This window comes from Genypterus blacodes, unplaced genomic scaffold, assembly GCF_046128005.1.
Source record: "Genypterus blacodes isolate CSIRO-AG114 ecotype Tasmania unplaced genomic scaffold, CSIRO-AGI_Gbla_v1 ptg000438l_1, whole genome shotgun sequence".
NCBI lineage: Eukaryota > Metazoa > Chordata > Actinopteri > Ophidiiformes > Ophidiidae > Genypterus > Genypterus blacodes.
This window is the reverse complement of record NW_027467208.1, coordinates 5856071-5875768: the sequence shown is the minus strand read 5'-3', so window position 1 is coordinate 5875768 and position 19698 is coordinate 5856071. Positions and strand designations below refer to the sequence as shown.

Here is a 19698-nt window from a genome sequence, read left to right as displayed (position 1 = left end):
TCAGAAGACGTTAGAATTACAACTGTGATAACCAAACGACACGTCGCTTCACGGCCATTTTGAAACAATTATTTTCAAGAAATACGAAATCTATTTCAAGTATAATCCACTTTTTTGGGGGGGGAGTGAGTCACGTGACGCCATACGTCACATGTAAACCTGGGCGAAAATGGCGGCCGCCGGGGGAGAGCCTTCTTCTCAGAACGTGTCAGAGGAATTATTTCAAAACTTTTACACGGAGGTACGGTAGAATCCAGTGCATAAGCCGGCGGTGAACGTTGCTGTGGCCGTGTGCGTGACGGTGTGTTACCGGCACCTCCTCCACTCTCGCGTTTATTTACCTGCGAGGCCTTTAAAGCTAACGGAGAAGCTAACTGAGCTCACCGGCGCCTCAGCAGCTTCACCTCCAGCTTTACTTCTTCTCTTTCAATCCCAAAGTTGCTCGAGCAGTTTCATTGTTCTCTCTATTGTTGCGTTTTGTAGCAGCTTAAAGGTGCAGTTACATTGTTTTTGACTGTGTTTGGTTCGCTGAAAAAAGCATCTTCAGACTTTTCCCTCATTGGTCTCTGGATGCGTTCACGGTCCTTCATTCTGTTTACCAGGTGAAACAGATCGAGAAGAGGGATTCGGTGTTGACCTCCAAGCAGCAGATCGAGAGGCTGCTCAGACCCGGAGCCTCCTACTTTAACCTCAACCCCTTTGAGGTAACACAACACAACACACACACAGACGTCAGGGAACTCACTTACAATAACACACAAGTTACCAGAGTGCAGTGCAGGTTCTTTAAATTAGTACAAATTGTCTTTAATTTGTCTACAAATGTCTATTATGTGTTTTATATAATAGGAAATTCAATATCTTTGTTACTGTTCCGGGACCAATAACAAGTCAAGTGGGCCAACTGGGCTCTGGGAACTTGTGATGAGTATTTGTCAGTATTTTTTGATATTCTTATGTTGTAAAAAAAGAAAAAAAAGAAAGATCAATCAGTCTTGTCAAAGTCACTCAAACAGATTAATCAATCATGAATCATAGTCAGTTAGTGAGCGCTTACACTCGGAACAGCTCTGATTTTAGCCTGCTGGTTGCGTTGTCAATGATTAAGCGGTCTGTGTTATTCCAGGTTCTGCAAATCGATCCAGAAGCAACAGACGATGAGTTGAAGAAAAGGTTTCGGGCGGTAAATGTTCTTTTCTATTTCACTTCAATCTAGTTACTGATGCGTGTGTGTGTGTGTGTGTGTGTGTGTGTGTGTGTGTGTTCTAGTAACAGTGTGTTTTGTCTTTTGATTGTACAGTTATCCATCTTGGTCCATCCAGACAAAAACCAGGCTGACGTAGAAAGAGCGCAGAAAGCCTTTGAAGGTATAAAACTGCTGCTATTAAACCCTCTGTGCTTATATTTATATACTTAGGTGCCTGAATCACGTGTATAGACGTTTAATTCCCCCCCTGGATGTGTCATTGTGTCGTAGCTGTGGACAAAGCGTACAAACTCCTACTCGAACCCGAGCAGAAGAAGAGGGCCTTAGATGTCATCCACGCAGGAATTGAATACGTGGAGCATATGGTAAGCGCTCAACCGACCCTTAAGATATGCAGTCACTATTTTTACCGCACGTTACCCAGCGGCCTTCTAATGAACGACGTCGCTTTCTTTCTCCGAGCAGATAAAAGAGAAAAGGAAACAGCTGAAGAAGGATGGAAAGCCGCTGGACATCGAGGAGGAGGACCCTGAAGTGGTGAGACAGTTAGTTTTGGCTTTGATATGAAGCTCGATCCCATTTTATCTGTGTTATGACCAGTAAACTTTATGTCTTTGTCCAGTTCAAGCAAGCAGTATACAAGCAGACTATGAAGCTTTTTGCAGAGCTTGAGATCAAGAGGAAGGAAAGGGAAGCAAAGGACATGCATGAAAGGTAAGGATTGCATTTGGATCAAAGTTTACCCAAAAATGCTCAACAAACCAATTAGGAATCTGAATCATTTTGCGGAAAGCAGTTAAACCACGTTGAATCATTTCTTCCAGAATGTCTTAGGGGCCTAATTATTGCTTCTTCCTCCGTTTTTTACAGGAAAAGGGCAAGAGAAGAAGAAATCGAGGTAGCAGAGAAAGCAAAGAGAGATAGAGAGTGGCAGAAGAACTTTGAGGTGCGTCCGTGCGTCATAGCGCTTGTCGATTCAGGCGAGGGTAAAACATTGCGACTACAAGAATGTCTTGTGCACCTTATTTTGCAGGAGACAAGGGACGGCCGAGTGGACAGTTGGAGGAGCTTCCAGGCCAAAGGCAAGAAGACCAAGGAGAAGAAGAACCGCTCCTTCCTCAAACCGCCCAAAGTCAAGATGGAGCAGAGGGAATGATGCCGCTACGTCCCGCCCCGCGTTGTCTTTTGTCCCCCCCCCCACCTCATCGTCTGCAGTCAAGTGTCTAGTTTTCATCACAGCTGCCAACAAATGTGCTGTAAGACAAGTCACTCATCCAGGACACCACCTACCCGCCCGCCCGACTACTGTAGTTTTGTACTCTGTTTTCTAATGTACATACTTGTGATCTGAACCCTGAGTGTATTGGCCTCGAATGAACGAATTGATGCATCTTCCATTTCTGTAAATGACAAAGTGGTTTGTGTTTTGTTTTTGTTTAATAAAGCTTTCTCTCTCCTAACACGCCCGATGGGAGGAGGAGCTCCACAATGTGACAGAAGAGTTTTTGAGATTAATGGTTTTATTTATTTTTTAATTTGTCAAATCACATGTGTTACAAAATTCAAAACTGCACCCCCTCTTACACACACACTTTCTCTAACACACACTCACACTCTCACAGGCATGCACACACCAGAGGGGGTATAGGCACCTGGGCAGTGCTTCGGATGCAAACTGGCAACTTGCCAGCTGGACTCGAATATCTTGGTCAAAGATGGAGCTAGAATGCAAGAATTTCAAACACAGCATCTATATGGCACTGGGATCCATTGGTGTAGGTTTGGGGCAAATCACATTTTGGTCAAAATTCCCAAAACAACAGTGTAACCATGGACCAAATTGTTCATTTTTTTGAAAGTGAGATTGAACTTCATTTATTCAAAGGGCCATTGTTGAGAACTGTTCCTTCGAGCCGGAGTTGAACCAGTGACCTAAGGATGCCTGGTTTATGCCACTACAGTCCTCCGCTCTACCAACTGAGCTATCGAAGGGGTACATGTCGCCCAAGAATGGCAGTTTAACTGAAAATGGTTATTTTTGTAAATAGGCCATATCTTGGTTAGTTTAAGAGCTAGAGCTCTAGAATTTCAAACACAGCATCTATATGGCACTGGGATCCATTGGTGTAGGTTTGAGGCAAATTAAATTTTTGGTCAGATTTCCCAAAATGACAGTGTAACCATGGACCAAATTGTTGGATTGTGTGAAAAGCCCATATCTTGGACAAGGAAGGAGCTAGAGCTCTAAAATTTCAAACACAGCATCTACATGACATAGGGATCATTTTCTGTAAGTTTGGGGCAAATTTAAATTTTGGTCGAAATTTCCAAAATGACAGTGTAACCATGGACCAAATTGTTCATTTTTGTGAAAGATAAGACTGAACTTCATTTATTCAAAGGGCCATTGTTGAAAACTGTTCCTTCGAGCCGGAGTTGAACCAGCGACCTAAGGATGCCTGGTTTATGCCACTACAGTCCTCCGCTCTACCAACTGAGCTATCGAAGGGGTACACATCCTCCAAGAATGGCAGTTTAACTGTAAATGGTTATTTTTTGTAAATAGGCCATATCTTGGTTAATTTAAGAGCTAGAGCTCTAGAATTTCAAACACAGCATCTACATGACACTGGGATCCATTGGTGTAGGTTTGGGGCAAATTAAATGTTTGGTCAGATTTCCCAAAATGACAGTGTAACCATGGACCAAATTGTTGGATTGTGTGAAAAGCCCATATCTTGGACAAGGAAGGAGCTAGAGCTCTAGAATTTTAAACACAGCATCTACATGACACAGGGATCATTTTCTGTAAGTTTGGGGCAAATTTAAATTTTGGTCGAAATTTCCAAAATGACAGTGTAACCATGGACCAAATTGTTCATTTTTGTGAAAGATAAGACTGAACTTCATTTATTCAAAGGGCCATTGTTGAAAACTGTTCCTTCGAGCCGGAGTTGAACCAGCGACCTAAGGATGCCTGGTTTATGCCACTACAGTCCTCCGCTCTACCAACTGAGCTATCGAAGGGGTACACATCCTCCAAGAATGGCAGTTTAACTGTAAATGGTTATTTTTTGTAAATAGGCCATATCTTGGTTAATTTAAGAGCTAGAGCTCTAGAATTTCAAACACAGCATCTACATGACACTGGGATCCATTGGTGTAGGTTTGGGGCAAATTAAATGTTTGGTCAGATTTCCCAAAATGACAGTGTAACCATGGACCAAATTGTTGGATTGTGTGAAAAGCCCATATCTTGGACAAGGAAGGAGCTAGAGCTCTAGAATTTTAAACACAGCATCTACATGACACAGGGATCATTTTCTGTAAGTTTGGGGCAAATTTAAATTTTGGTCCAATTTTCCAACATGACCAGATCAGTGAGACTGAGCAAGTGGATCAAATTTACAAAATGATGTTACCCACTTAGATTTCTATTTTGAATACTAGACTATATTTTTTGGTTATATAAAAAAGCCGATGACTCAACCAGACGGTTTATGATGATCAGATGCAATTACAATTTCATTATCAAGCAGTTTATTCAAAATCTTCATTCACAAAACTTCACATCACATTAAAATGATAGCTCTTAAGGATTTCCAGCCCGCGTCTGAACGCTGAATAAAATAGTGAGTTTATTTTTGTCCTTTATAATAAGGTTCAAGAATCCTTTTCCAATGAATAATCCAGAAGCTTTCTCTCCTGCCGAGTGTCCTTTAGGGTTTGAGCTCACATAAGTTTACACTGATCTCCTCCGGCGCTGGAGGCCGGAGATCCCCGAGAGCCTCCAACCAGCCCGTCCAGACTGAGGCCCTGAAACGCCCCAAAGAGGGAATCATCCTTCGCTGCCGCTGCTGGTTTCTTGGCAGCGGTGTTGCTCTGTGTGTGAGAGGAAGTTTGAAGAAAGTGTTCTAAATGTTATCTTGATGAATTATGCTTGATTTTTAAATTATGAACTTGATTTCAGTGTTGTCTTACCCTTGGGAGACAGTGGTGGCTCCTGAAGTGAGTCCTCCTCACGGCCCTCTGTGCGTTTTTCTTGGCCACTATGGCTTGTTGCCGCTTCCTTTAGGCGAAGCACACAGATCGACGTTAGGCTGATGACGATGAGTCCATCAGGTGAATAAAGACCATAATTTAAAGGCCCAGGATTAGGGCTAGATGCCTCAGCCAAGGCCCAATAAGGTAGAATGAGAAACGAAAAAGTGTTGTTTCTCGTTCTACCTCCATAATGACTTAATGGTATACAATTGTATTCTGCACATTTCTAGCCTTATTTGTTGCAGTTAATCCAGCATGTATCTCAATCCACCAGATCCTAATCCCGACCGGGAGGAGGGGGTGTTTGTGTGTGTGTGTGTGTACCTCTCTCTCTTCAGTTCCTCCTGGTACGCTCTGAGCCAGGAGTCTGGGACTTTCTGGCTGCTGCAGGGGAGACTCCGCCTCCTCCCGATGCTCTTCCTGCGGCTGAAGCTGCCTCTGCGCACCGGCTGGCTCCTCTTGGCTTCTCTCTTTGTGGAGGCGACGGTTCCGCGCACGCAGCTGGTGAACTGCTTCAAGGGAGCACCCAGCGACATGAGGGAGTCCATTCCTTGGGAGTTGCCTCGTCTCGATTTAGTAACAGGTTTTTCTGGGAGCGACTTCTTGATCTGTGAATATTAACAATAATCATTATCAACTAAGAATACTGAACTTTTGACTCCTGTGCACTCATGGCATTCATTTCAAATCAAACCCAACTGCCCTGCCTGAACATGAGGACTTAGAACATGTGCCTGATCCCCTACACATCTATAATTTAAAGCATTAACACCTGAGGAACCGTGTGACGTACCTGCTGTAGACAAGATCAGCTGGAAGGTTTTGTTTCCATTTAGTTTGTTTAGTTCTCCGGGTCAGTGGAGTGTTACCGGTGTGTGCCTCTGCTCCGTCCTCCTCTCCGTCCCCGTCTCATGAGGATTTGACTGATGACATCCCTGGAACTCATACAGATTAGCTAAAGACGCACGAGTCCTTAATCTCATTAACAGCAACAGATCCAAACAAACCTGCACGAGGAAACAGATGCTGGTTGATCACTGAAATAATACATAAAACCAGAGTGAACAGCTAATGGGATGATTAGATGAGACAGATGGAAGGGAAGGTAACTTCATTCAGTTTAACTTATGATTGGTCAGCTGGAAAGAATCTGCAACCATAGATTCTGTAGTCAACAAGTCATTCAGCTTTAATGCGCTGAAGTAAAAACTAACATTTAGGCTAAATGATCTTACGTGAGAGTCCATGGATGCATCTGCTATACCATAGCCTCCAGTTTCCCCTCCACACCCCGACGGAGCAGTGGGCCGTCTTCTTTTGTGGGGGGAGGGAATGGAGAGGAGGTAAATTAACCCCGACAATGCTCAAGATATGGAGGGAAACAGAAAGCGAGCAGAGTGTTTACAACTGCTGACAACGGCTTAACGACAAAGTCCACAGCCATTTGGTTTTGGTAAATCCAATTACAATTATTCCTTCAAGCTATTAGGTCATGTTTGAGATAAGTTTACGTCAATTAAATGATTTAAATATGGATCCAATCTGAGAAGGAACAAAGAAATTCAAAAGATAATCACATAAAAGGTCTGCATGCTTGAGCCAAGACAAGTTTAGAGTTCATTTATAGAACTTTCCTGAATTTACTTGTCTGATCATTTTGTCAATCCCCAAGCAGTGTTGCCGTGGTAATGTTACAACCGCATGTTTTCTGCGTAGTGGACGTATTGAACACAGAACAGCTCAGACGGATCAGAGACGTCCTGGAGACAGTGATGGCTCCTACAGACAGACTATCAACCCAGAGTGAACACAGAGCTCCATTAGGCTTTAACAAGGAAGGACTTAACTTTAATTCTACACAATCATACATATATACAGTTGTATAATGCTTTAATTTCATACAAAAAGAACAAGTCATGTACAGGTCGGGTGGGGGTGGGGACTACACCTACTGGAACTCCAAATAAATACCATGAACAGGAGTGGTGTGTGTGTGTGGCTGCTGGCTGAGAGGACTGAGCCACATGGGAGAGCCGTTCATCCAGTTTGTGTTAAGAACCGTGTGGGAATGTTCCCTTTGACAATGAAAAACAAGTCACTGAGGAAAAACACTGACATGGAACCGTTATCCACACCATCCCCACCCCGAAACACACACACACACGCACGCACACACACGCACACGCACATTCAACAACTCACACACTCCTGAAACATTGCATAAAGTAACAAACAGACATGTCCGCTGGAGTGTCCGTAACCGTAATCGTCCCGTTAGCTGGCGGCGGCGGCAGCCTAACGGGTGGAGGCACGAGGCTCCGTAACAGGGAAACTGCTTAGACATAAAAAAAGAACCCAAACATGTAAGAACAAGGACGTGGAGTTTAAGTGCACAGATCAACCTAAGAACCTGTTTGTTTTCCGGAGAGCTTTCGTATTTTGGCGTCGGCCCTCCGGCGTGATTACAGCGACTTCCCTGCTTCTGTCCGCCCTCACATCAGGGAAACGTGACATTCAGTCTCATTGGTTGATGGTAAACAGTAGAACCGCTTCATGATCTCTCTCAGATGACGCAGCATCTTGTGGGAACACACACATTTGGCATCGTGTGGGTGAGGACCTGCTCTGCGTTTACAGCTCCGTCTCCTGTTTCACTTTTCCATTAAGAACTGGAAGACAACGCTTCTACAAAATGTTGTGTGTGTGTGTGTGTGTGTCTGTGACCCCCGACTGCAGCTGTTGCTGTCCTCCCCTTTAACATGCTGATGGAAAAGGACGGACATAAGTGAGGAAGTCAAAAAGGAAGACGAGCTGCATAGAGGGCTACCGTGTGGGTAAAAACACTTCCTCCGTGAACGCTCCCAGGGCGAGCAGAGAGGGGTCGGGCGGGGCCGGTGGGCCGTCGCCCTAACCCGTCTCTGCTCCGTGGTGGTCGACTTTGGTTCCTCTGTGTCAGAGACATGCCGTGGCAGCAGAGGTAGACATCAGAGGGACGGGGGAGAGGAGGGAGGGCGCGAGTTAAAATGTCCATGCTTTCGAGATGAATGACAGGGAAACATCCAAGGCCCCTGACCGACTCGACAGTTCAACCTGCTCCGCATATTAAAAAAAACGCTGAACTCCTGCGTCATTCACAGTCTGTGGAGGCTCGTAGGTCACCGGCTGATGTCCCGGTTGCCCTCCCAGGTCTTGCCGCCCGCCGCCTCGCCGATCCCCGCGCTCTCGAAGAACGGGTGCTTGAGGGAGTCGGCCAGCACCAGCCGCTTGGAGGGCTCGTACTCCAGCATGTTCTCAATCAGGTCGAACAGCTGATGGTGCTCCTCTGCCTCCGACAGCAGGTACCGCTGACAAGGAAGAGAAGAGGAGGGGACACATTAGACTGATAGAGGAGAAGTAGTAGGTCGCTTCTCGTCACCCGGCCCCTCATCTTACCCGCAGCGGCTTGCAGTTTTCTCTGACGTACTTCCCAGCTGAGGAGCTTTCATCCCAATCCAGGCGACCACGGTAGAAGTATTTTTGCTTCCTGGGCGGGAAGGAAGATCCGTGTGAATATGCAGTTGCGTATTCATTTGTATCAGCAGCTGCATCTGTGTGTGTGTGTGTGTGTGTGTGTGTGTGTGTGTGTGTGTGTGTGTGTGTGTGTGTGTGTGTGTGTGTGTGTGTGTGTGTGTGTCAGACATCATTTTGGCACTGGGGCGAGCTTGTGGTTTCTCACCGCGTCTTGCGAATCATCCTAGAGGGCACCGGTCCCAGGATTCTCTCCATCATGGCCAAATGTTCCCTGTTGTCATGAGTCTGTATGGAAATATGAATTCAGCTTGAATTAGACGACATCATGACATCATACACATCATCAGGCACGACATGTTGACAGAGAGACTGGTAATCAGGTTTAACTGCTGCATGCTGCACCCGTCAGGTGACCAAGCTCAGAATAGCAACAGTCTTAATCTCTGACAGATTTACTGTTGGCTTTCCTGATGCTCCTGGCGTGAGTCACGTACTGAACATGTGAGCGGACAGCTTCACTGTTTACAGACCAAACTCTGAGTGAAGTGTCTGAGTGAAGTCTCATAGCAGGACGCTGCTGTACCTGAAACAAGGTGAAGCCCAGGTAGTACTCAAACAGGATGCAGCCGATGCTCCACACGTCACAGGGGTGACTCCAGCCCAGCTCTGCACACAGAGACAAAGAATACATCAAGCATGACCGAAAACAGCTGGAAAAGACAGCAAAAATATTTCCAAGAGCAAACTAGGACCCTGAATAACAGCAGGCAAGAATACTTTCATGACATTTGTGTTAAACTATCTACATTAAAGTTAGTTTGACCATTTAGGAGTTTTGAAGATAGTTAGTGTTTCTGTACAGCAGAAGCTCTGTTGCCATGCTTACCCAGTATGACCTCGGGGGCTCTGTAATGCCGCGTGGACACGATGGTGCTGTGGTGCTCGTGGTCAAAAGTTGCGCTTCCAAAGTCGACCACTCGGACTGCTGTGCTCTTGACCGTCCGCTCCTCTCGCTTCTGCAGGAAAGTGTTTGGTGAGACTCCAGGGAAGGTTTAGAGAGGTTTGTGTTTTCCTAAACTGTCTGATATAAATGATGTCAGTGACATCACTCTTACCTTCTCTACATTGTAGGTCATTGTGAAGTCTGAGTTGACAAACAGGATGTTCTCTGGCTTCAGGTCTGTGTGTGTCAGCTTATTATCATGGAGAACTACAGGGGAGAAACAAAGTGTTCCTGTTACCTCACACACCTGATCAGCAAGCAGCCCCATTGTCATCATTCAACCTTCTATCCTTGTGATTCTTATGTAACCTGGGCTTCTGAAGGTGACCGCCTGCCCCCGGCCTGCTGTTTGGAGCAATGGCGCCCCTGTGTGGCTGCAGGCGGTCTGGCACAAACAAACAGCCACTCCCCAGACACGTGGAACATTTTTGAACACCATTTGGAATTTAGGGACTGGATGTTTGTAAAGTAAAGCTTATCCTCATTGCATCATAAAAGGTTTCTGGTCTGATTCAACACTCATCTGATGCTTGTATGAACTAAACTAAACATTGGAGGAGGATAGAAGCTTGAGTGATCTCAGTTTGAAGGGATAAATATTTCTTTATGTTCTGGTGCAACGTGGGTTTTGACGAAGTACTCACATTTCACAGCGAGACAGATTTGGTAGGCCATGTGCCGGACCTGGCCGATGGAGTAAGGTAGGTAGTTGTTCTCCTTCAGGAAGTCAAAGGTGCTGAGAGCCAGGAGCTCAAAGGAGATACACATGTGACCGTGGTAGTCGAACCAGTCGTACATCTGTACACACAGGCTGAGAGAGGAACAGGATACACAAGGTGAGATGATGTGTGTGTGTCTGTGTGTGCACGCCCAAAATACAATTAGCTCAATCAAACAGTACATTCATAGACATTCAGTACAGAATCTCCTGCATCATAATAGAGCGTGGATGGATCGGTGCCAAGCTCTTGTCTGGCACTTTTTAATTGACGTACTGAACAAAAGAAATGTGACAATGCTTCCTTCAGGGGAGAGAATACATGAAAACATCAACGACAAGGCAGACACACTCCAGCTTCCTGCCAACTACGTTAACCTATTAAACCAACAATTCTAGCGGGAAATGTCACAGGTCAGAACTCACTATTTGTTGTCTGGGTCCTTCTCGTTGATTTTCTCCAGAACGTTAATTTCGAGACGAGCCGCCTCCTTGTACTTCTCCACATTCTTGATTATTTTCAGAGCAACGTGAGCTCCTCCCCTGTTTCACAAAAACAAAAAAACACAAGGTGAGGTCACACAACACCAAACATGCTTTACATTCGTACCTTAACTAAACTTGGATTGTTAAACTCCGCCCCCATAGACGCACCGGCCTCCTTATGCTGAACTCTTAACAATCAAACACTCCAGTTAATAATGTGACCACGCAGAAAAGTAAAGTAAAGGCTGGAGCATGTCTTCAATCATCAATCTAATCTAACCAGAGGCAGAGATTTCAATCAAGCCCACGGTCACACATGGTCTTGATTGATTGTGCAGATAAAGAGACAGAACCAACAGCAATCAAAAGCTTTGATCTGATCTCTGTCTCTGATCAGATCTCTGATGTTTCATCTCTGCGTGTCTCAAAGTCAAGTGAACAGATATTCCCCCGCCGAGACGCTTAGAAACCCCGAGAGACGCCCTCGGGTGCCAGGTGTTGTTTTCTACGCCTCAGCGAATACACACCTGCGATGGTCAATGCATTGCATCACCCGCCCAAAGGTGCCTTCTCCCAAAGTGCTGACAATCTCATCTGCAACACAACACAGGAGGGGGAAGAGAAGGAGAGCAGGAGGGGGAGGGGGGGAGGAGGAGGAGAAACAGAGCGATTAGACATGTGGACCGACGGCGGGGCACATGGAAGCATAAGTGTGACATCATGCGTATCAATGCTAGCACCCATCGCCTTTTCAGATGGTTGCCTACTCAATCTGACAGGAAGGAAACTGGTCACGATAAGCTACGGTAATCAAAAGCACGCAGCGCTATGATAATCGTGGAGAAAACAATACAAGGGGGAGTGGGAGGGGGAGGGGCAAATATAAAGCGCTGCCCTTCATGATGACCAATTTGCAGCCATCGGAAATAACGGCACCTCCTTTCAAGATGCAGCTGCCTTTGGCCCAAATCATCAGCGGACAGAATACAGAATGAAGCCGAATGAAGCTGAAGTGTTTCAGTCTATGTGTGCGCTGGTCGGCTGCTCTAAATACGTGAGGTGTGTGTGAGAGATGTGTACTATCAAAATACAATAACACCACAATTCCTCACAGTGTGACACAGCTATCTTAATAAATCAAATAAAGCGACTACACCGTGAAGAGAGGGGGAACAGCTGGACCTGCAAGTCTACGTTAAGTAAGAAGCCGAGTAAAACCTGTGAAACATAGCAAACGCTCCATGGCTACAGATCCTACAACAAAGAGGAAGTGGGGAAAGGTGTCTAAAGGCTCAAACTTCTTCAAATGTCTCGCAATCCACCCTGTTAATTCAGCTAGAGCAGCAGAACATTCTAACAAGGCATCATCATCATCACCATCATCATCATCAGGCACTCCCATCTCATGTAAATGCTCTATGCTTGTATACTCATATGGAGAAGGGTTACGATAGAGTAGTGGCAGTGAGTACATCTCTCTTGCAGGACGTCCCCACTCCGACAGATCAGGTGCCCTTCCTCGTCGTCCCTCACACTCAGTGCCCGCGTCCGGCTGTCGCTCCGCTGTTTTCAGCCCCCCCGGACCGCCGTCAGCAGGTTCAGGACGCGACCGAAGGAGGGGGAACAGTGGAGGGGGAGTTCGGGAGGAGGGGGAGGCAGCGTGGCGTCGCAGGGCGGCACAGGCGGACGAGGAGGGAGGAGCAGGAGGGCGGTGTTGTTGTTGTCGGTAGGTGGTGTGGTAGTGGTTGTAGGTGGGTTTGGTGGTCATGGAGCGATTCACGCATGACACCAACGTGAAGGAAATATATAACGATAGGGATATAGTGCAAGGGAACAAGTCAAAGATCACATGTCGTCCTGTGCTACTCTCCCCCCTCTACCCTTAAAACACAGCTGCTTACAAACATGGAAGCAACTGGCATAAATCCCTTCAACAACGCAAAAACAAACACACAGACAGGTATCAAAACTAATTCAAAAACTTGTCAGGTTGGCTATTGAGATTAAAACAAGTCTACTGTCCAAGATGGGAAACAAAATGAGAGGACAAATGCAAATCAGGCAGGAGAATTGTTAGATAAAACCAACAAATACAGCAGAGATTACATCATCACCTGGGAATTATGCAACACTTAATTGCATGTTTATAGTCTATATTTTCTTTTTTTTAATGAATCCCAATTTAAAAATCAGAATTTGATGGAACATTTTCACTTTTCAGCAAAACTCCGCTAACATTCAAGTTGTGGAGAAGCCCAGAATACGATCATGCTGGACACACACACATTAGAACCCAACCAGTATGAGAGAGGGAACACCAGATAATTAAGTCTGACTCAACAGTATCACTGGGGTGTGCTTAGATTTAGATTGGCAAAGATTGGTGACTTCTAGAATAATACAAGTGCCGAAAAATGAAAATGCCCTTCCATCGTCAAATTCCCACCGACAACAAAAACTAAACATAAAGATTGTACTACTTACCAAGTCCAGGAGCTGTGAAGAAGAAAACCGTTAAGAGAAGTAAAGAGATAGAAGGACCGGAGTGAAAGAGAGTAAGATCTGGGCGGAGAGAGCCAGAGGAGAGGAGGACAGGAGAGAGATGGTTAAGACGTCATCTCGGGTGGGGCTGTACTCACCGAGGTTGATGGGCTATAGGACCTGGTTCTACGCCGCCTTCGTTTGTGCTTACGCCTGCTGCCTTTCCGCCGGTATGACTCCTCCCGCTCACGTTCCCGCCCGCGCCGGTAGTCGTACATGCTCGGGGAGAAGTCGCGCGGGTAGTACGTCTCGGCGGCGGCGTGCGGCTCCCGTTCTCTCTCGCGCTCGCCGTCTCGGCTCGGATCCAAGCGCCTGTATCCCTCGCAGTATCTTCGGTCGAGCGGCCGTCGTTCCGTTGAGCGATTGTCAAAGCTACGACTGTAACAGACAAAGACATACTTTGAAGTACAAACACAGACAACAACCTTAAGTCAACATTCACAGTATGTAGTAATATGGAGTGTCTCTGCTAAACACATATGTGCAGAGCTCGTCCACTAAAAACACACTTTTAGCATAAAGGAACCACATAAATATACGTCCCTGTCCGTACACATACCTCCTTGTGCGTGCAAAGCTCCCATCCTGTCTGTGTCCCTGTCCCTGTCCCCGTCCTCGTCTGTCTCGCTCTCTGTCACTGCTGGAGGAGTACGTAGGCGATCTCCGCTGTCTTTGCCTGCGACCTCTGTCTCTGTCTCTGTCTCGGTAACGATCTTTGTAGCTGCTTCGACTGTCTCTGTCCGAAGACGAGTACCGTCTCGTGTGAGGCATCTGGTACATTTAAAAAACAACAACAACATAAATATGCATTAATATTCATATTTGAGGCTTTGCAGGCAACTTTAAATAAAATGCTTGGAAGAATTAAGAATGAATGCGTCATTCTGGTGGACATATCTGGTTCATTCATTCTCAACAAAAAGACTTAAGTTGTATTGATTGAAGCTCCTGTAAAGTTGGAGAGAATGAAGCACAGACAAATTGATCCTCAAGAAAGTAAGAAAAAAAGAAAGGAAAAAAGGAGGGAGGTCACCTTGATGGATTCCTCTCACAAACAGAATGTTGTTATAATTGAACCTGCACATTCATAATTACTTTTTCGGGCAACTTCATATGATTGACAAGCAGCACTGCTTTAACTTCAACCTGAGCAACTTTTACATTCGGTGCCAAAAACTGGCAAAGGAATGCAAACGCGTTGCGACACAAGACCAAACGTATCAAAGCACCGCGGTGTAAAGAAAAAAAAAGAAGAAAATATTAAACCAAAAAATGCGGAGTTGTAGTTTAAATCCATAGGCGGGATCATCCGGGTACTAGTCCAGTATTCTGTACACTTAAGTAATGAATAACGTCATACTAGTCTAGTGATACATCGCCCGGGTTAGCAAACAGGTACATACATTCCAAAGAGCGCTAATGTTTACTTTATTAATACGTAAGACTATGCAATACTAATGCCACTACACCCCCAAAACTGACCTGGTTACAAGGAATAGATAGACTAGTTTTGCTGTATGCAAACGCGGACATTACTAAATAAAATGCAGCTTCAGGTTCGAACCAACTCATACACCAGGCTATCGACACCTTGGCAGTTAGCATATTTTGTTAGCAACATTAGCTAACGTAAATAATTTGACCGCCATCTTAGCTTGGCTCGCCAGACAAACAGCTACTCGCGTTAGCTGCCGTGCTAGCCGCGCGGTTCGGAAATCCCGTCGCGTTTCTCTGCGCAAAACGCGGGGGCGCTGAGTTTTTACCGTTTTAGCAGCGAGGCCGGTGCGTTTGTCCCACAGGAAATCCGTGGTGGCGCTTCGGTTCTCCGCTCTTATCTTCTCGCTAGCCAGATGTTAGCTGTGTTGCTAGCGAGCAGCCAGCTTTTTTCTGTCCGATTAGTACAGCTAGTTCTGCCTCAGATTAGCAGTTTACGCCCCCTAGCGCCCAACCCAAGTACCGACACGAAGTATCACAGAAGCCATATAAACCTGCGACAGAACTTCATGGCAGCGTTAGGTGAAGAATGTGTGGGTGCTCTCACGCCACTTTCGTCATTTATTCAAGGTAAATGTCAAAGAAGCAATGTACGAAATTGTGACAGTGTTGCATTTAAAAAAAGTATTGTATAATTTTATTTGACAGGAATTTAAATGTACAATACATACGCCTTGAGTGGATGTTCAGTTTCCTCAAGGGGACCAATAAAGTATCAATCTATCTTTGTATATTGCAAGAGATGGAGCTGTATAAACTTATTTTCATCTGAGGTCCTCGGGCGGGGCTTTGTTTGATTGACACATAGTAAAAGGCTCTTACAACCAGATCTAATTAATGCAATACAATCATATCTGCATGTCAGTACAATAATATCTAGAACTTTGTGTTTTTTGAACCATCCATCCATTTAATAACTTCTATCTCATAATAACTCTGTACTCAAAGCACATTAAGAGTAACCAGCATCTGATGGCAAGCAGTTCAGTGTCTTACATAACAATACTTTTGACAGGCTCTTTAGGAGCTTCCAAGACGACGACTATCCTGAGTCTTAATTATGTGATGTTGACACAGTGATACCAACTGACTGTATTTCTGATAGAATCTTTTAATTATGTAATTCTTTTAAAAGGGCACATCCGTCATCAAATGAAACATAAGTGGTTAAAGAAACAAACAAATACACAAATTAGCAATTCCATTCAGACAATATTAGGAGCGACAGCAGCAGCACATGTAGTCTTTAAGTTAACACTTGAAGTAAACATGGAGTTGCAGGGAATACAGATCAGTCTTCATAAAGCAAAAACCTCAAAATCAGTCTTAATCTCAGACATAACCAGTGGTGAACATTCAAAGTATCAAAAACATTTCAACAATAAAAATACTGATGATACAGTAAAAGTTGTTTTTGTGCACAGAATTGAACAAATTCATAACAATAACACGATTAATTAAACCATAGTGTAGAAAGTGTTCTATATATATATATAAATCCCTTTGCCAGTCATGAAGAATACAAAACATATTGCTGCAAAAAAAAACCTTAGTTAGATCAAAAGTGATCTGTGTCTAGGGACTATAAGGTAGTTTCACTCCTTTTGTTTTTGAATCTAACTTTCATCCATACGTTCCTTTAACTTAGCCATGTCCCCTATGCGTATTGAGCCTCGGTAGATCCACTCCTCATGGTTATCATCCTGGATTTGACACATAAACATCTTTATGTCAGCACAGTTGGATCAAAGATAACATCAAAATGGAAACAACAGCTTAAAATGGATTTGCTTTTTAAAAAGGTACTGACCTCAAAAACAATCTGTATCAAGCTGCAATCGAGCATTACCACCTTACATGGCTTTTGGACTGCGCAGCGTTCCACATTAATGGCTTGTCCGACTTTGTACAGGTTCATGGGTTGGTATGGCCAAGCCTTCAGATAGAACCACATGAATTTCTTGTGGGTGATGTCTGAAATGTCGTCCCAAACATCCTCCACTATCGCAGACAAAGAAGAAACAAGAGACAATGTAGGTATGATGATGCATGATCACATAAAGTCATCGAAATCAACCAAAGCACGAGATTGCCCAAACTCACGCGGCATGCAGATGCAGCGAAGTAAAATAGGCTCAACATAGACTGGGGTGTGATCGTCCATTAAGACCAGGAATCTGGAAAAACAAACATCTTTACACCGATGTCAGAAGCTACAAGGTATTCATAATTTCAAAAATAGCCCCAACGTAATCTATCTCAGTCAACTAGTAAACACACCAGACACATACCTCTTACAGTTCTTCCTTATGGGCGTCTCTGCCAGGATACCGGACCTGAAGCAGGACTTGTTGCCCTTAGACTGGACCACAACACGGGCGCCCACACGCAAGTCGTCTGGTATTGGCGACTCGTCAGCAGCAATGTGATGCCCAGAAACTTGGATCTTCCCCTTAGATGCAAATGCAACCTTGTACTTTATCCTCCCATCATCTGCAAACAACAAAATGCCAATAAAAGTCATATTAACCGTTTTGCTTCATTGCGGTTCCAAATGAAGTTGAATAAATGGAATAAATGGTTTATTTACCTTACCCTTTTCTACAGTTGCGGCTACTGTTCCTCGTTCCCATTCTTTGTTCCTTTTAGCCACGACCTTCATGTTTACAGTAATTTGTTGGTGTGGCATTTTAGGAATTTCCTTTGTGTTTTTGTTAGCAATAAGATTTGAGAAAACACTGGCAGCTTGCAGGCCTGTTGTTAAGGAATAGAAAAAAAGAGCCAAAAGATTTTTAACAGAGAGTAACACAACAGTAACAGGGATTCTGATGCAACTGGATGATTGCAGTCATTTCCACCTGTTATGGGTTTGTTTCTATTAAAGGTGCTGACATTGATTTGTAATGGTGTGTACATTACATTACCTATAGTTTGGTCGATTGCTTTATTCGTCTGTGTTGCACCGTTATTGTTGCTCTTCATTGTTTCATTGACTTGTGTGACACTGTTTGTATTACTTCCATTGAGTTGCCCAGTTGTGCAATCTTTTCTTCTCTTCTTGTTCGGCATTGACTGTGATGTTGAAGAGTCAGAGTCACTGGAAAGCTCGCTCCCAGCATCAAACCACTCCAGATCCGAAGATTCATCTCCGCTGTCTCCCAGTAGAAGCGGTGACGGCACTGGAGACTGCTCTGGAGGCGGCAACTGCGACGGTGACGGAAGCAGAGCGCAGATCGTACTTTCAGGGAGTCTGGTCAGGACTACCACAGGATTCCTCCGTAGACATTCTCTTTTAACAGAGTTGAGTGCTTTAGTCTGAGACCAGTTTCCTACAAAAGGGAAAAACACTTCTGAAATATTGGCTGCTTACAAACAAACTGAAGCGTGTTTTAAAATCTGTTTACAATGGAAAGCGGACTCAGATCTGCATGTAACACCACTATTCAAGTCTCACCATCCTCGTTTCCTTCCTCCTCAGAATCTGTGTCTCTGTACTCCCACCCCAGCTGAGAGTACAGCGTCCTCACAAGCGTTTCACATTCTTCCACAGACCTGTAGGACACCACAAATGTTGAAGCCAACGTCAACAATTACAAATATTCTAGACAACAAAAGGGACGAGGTGGAGACAACACTCACTCGCAGAGCTTCAGCAGCTGTTCAGAATCTTTCTCCCTCCTTTTCAGAAGACACTGGAGCAGGCTGTACCTCGACAGCAATCTCGGGCTGTCCATGGAATTCTTGTCCACTATCTCCTTGACCAATTTCTGGAGCTCCTCCTTCGTCACCTCCACCTCATCGTCCTCCATAGTGGCTACAAAACAAATCACGTACAAGTTCGACACCAAGAACAGGACTTGGACTTGTACAGGACACGAGCATGGACACTGTTGTACTGGATTGTCCTGGCCATCGTATTGTGACTGAGCTCATATTTGTTATTGTTATTGGTTTAAAGTTATTTAGCTGTATATGTAGCTTCTTCTTCTGGTTCCTCTTGTGGTTTTCTACCGTTTTCTACCATGAACAGGGTCTTGATGCGTCCTGTATGTTGTTGTATCTTTCCTGCCATTTTTTTCCAATTAACTTCTTTCCCCTCCTTCCATAATTTCGGTTGACAGGTGATTGTATCCTTTCCCAATATTTGTTTACGTCTTTGTAATGTGCACTCCAACGCCTACTTTGTCGCGTTTCTCTTCAGAACCAGCTGTATAAAACTATAGCATGCATTACTTACATACGGACGTGTTAGAAGAAGTCCAAAGATCCATTATACTGACAGCTACTCCAGTGTTTGTATAGTGTTAAACAAACAAACTAAGCTTTTACCAGCTTGCCGGTCGTTTCTTGTAACTCATCGGACTTTGCACCGGCACTCGGGTCCGTGGACACACTGTCCTTCGTTTGCCGCTGAAATTGTGTGTATTAATCTCATTAACACACTCACACGGAGGTAGAGGAAGAGAGAGTCGGGCTAATTGCTACTCCTCTAACCTCCGTAACGTTACGTCAGAACCGCGTACGGCGTCGCGCCTCTATTGTCTCTAGCAGGTATACATCGCCCCCTACTGGCACGGAGGGTAAAACACGATTTGGTGTTGGCTTAACATCTGTGTTGTAAAGGTAATTTATTTATTTATTAACTCTATGTATGTATGTGGTTGAAGCCAGAACATACATTATTGTTGTACTTCA

At 44.7% G+C, this 19698-nt stretch overlaps 4 protein-coding genes and 3 non-coding genes across 9 annotated transcripts; 1 reads left to right on the top strand and 6 right to left on the bottom strand.

The window, feature by feature from the left end:
• The first annotated feature begins 120 nt into the window (after positions 1-120).
• Positions 121-2712, top strand: dnajc8 (DnaJ (Hsp40) homolog, subfamily C, member 8). Its single transcript, XM_076139184.1, has 9 exons — positions 121-241; positions 603-704; positions 1127-1183; positions 1301-1367; positions 1478-1572; positions 1673-1744; positions 1830-1921; positions 2078-2153; positions 2241-2712. The coding sequence occupies exons 1-9, from the start codon at positions 170-172 to the stop codon at positions 2361-2363; spliced, it is 756 nt and encodes a 251-aa protein (XP_075995299.1). The 5' UTR covers positions 121-169; the 3' UTR covers positions 2364-2712.
• A 399-nt stretch (positions 2713-3111) lies between these two features.
• Positions 3112-3199, bottom strand: trnay-gua (transfer RNA tyrosine (anticodon GUA)). Its single transcript is given in 2 exon segments — positions 3112-3147; positions 3163-3199. It is a non-coding gene; the product is annotated as a tRNA-Tyr (tRNA).
• Positions 3200-3628: 429 nt separating this feature from the next.
• trnay-gua (transfer RNA tyrosine (anticodon GUA)) lies at positions 3629-3716 on the bottom strand. The gene is given in 2 exon segments: positions 3629-3664; positions 3680-3716. It is a non-coding gene; the product is annotated as a tRNA-Tyr (tRNA).
• Positions 3717-4146: 430 nt separating this feature from the next.
• Positions 4147-4234, bottom strand: trnay-gua (transfer RNA tyrosine (anticodon GUA)). Its single transcript is given in 2 exon segments — positions 4147-4182; positions 4198-4234. It is a non-coding gene; the product is annotated as a tRNA-Tyr (tRNA).
• A 321-nt stretch (positions 4235-4555) lies between these two features.
• Positions 4556-6961, bottom strand: LOC142989572 (uncharacterized). The gene is made up of 5 exons (XM_076139128.1): positions 6487-6961; positions 6045-6258; positions 5576-5859; positions 5189-5276; positions 4556-5089 (listed from the first exon to the last, which is right to left on the bottom strand). Exons 3-5 carry the CDS (start codon positions 5797-5799, stop codon positions 4940-4942), a joined length of 462 nt encoding a protein of 153 aa, XP_075995243.1. The 5' UTR covers positions 5800-5859; positions 6045-6258; positions 6487-6961; the 3' UTR covers positions 4556-4939.
• A 110-nt stretch (positions 6962-7071) lies between these two features.
• On the bottom strand, positions 7072-15448 carry clk2a (CDC-like kinase 2a). Of its 3 annotated transcripts, none has more exons than XM_076139124.1 (13): positions 15273-15448; positions 14069-14280; positions 13608-13887; positions 12441-12531; positions 11496-11562; positions 10909-11025; positions 10409-10575; positions 9877-9971; positions 9648-9774; positions 9345-9427; positions 8967-9046; positions 8684-8774; positions 7072-8595 (listed from the first exon to the last, which is right to left on the bottom strand). In XM_076139124.1, the coding sequence occupies exons 2-13, from the start codon at positions 14278-14280 to the stop codon at positions 8407-8409; spliced, it is 1599 nt and encodes a 532-aa protein (XP_075995239.1). In that variant the 5' UTR covers positions 15273-15448; the 3' UTR covers positions 7072-8406. The 3 variants fall into 3 exon arrangements, with proteins under 3 accessions (XP_075995239.1, XP_075995238.1, XP_075995240.1); XM_076139123.1 differs by having other exon boundaries at positions 9648-9777; positions 15273-15444; XM_076139125.1 differs by lacking the exons at positions 12441-12531; positions 14069-14280; positions 15273-15448 and having other exon boundaries at positions 9648-9777; positions 13608-13726.
• Positions 15449-16094: 646 nt separating this feature from the next.
• On the bottom strand, positions 16095-19524 carry LOC142989571 (histone-lysine N-methyltransferase SETDB1-B-like). Its single transcript, XM_076139126.1, has 9 exons — positions 19241-19524; positions 18643-18817; positions 18458-18555; positions 17928-18332; positions 17599-17757; positions 17295-17496; positions 17107-17180; positions 16814-17004; positions 16095-16706 (listed from the first exon to the last, which is right to left on the bottom strand). The coding sequence occupies exons 1-9, from the start codon at positions 19272-19274 to the stop codon at positions 16620-16622; spliced, it is 1425 nt and encodes a 474-aa protein (XP_075995241.1). The 5' UTR covers positions 19275-19524; the 3' UTR covers positions 16095-16619.
• Positions 19525-19698: the final 174 nt, after the last annotated feature.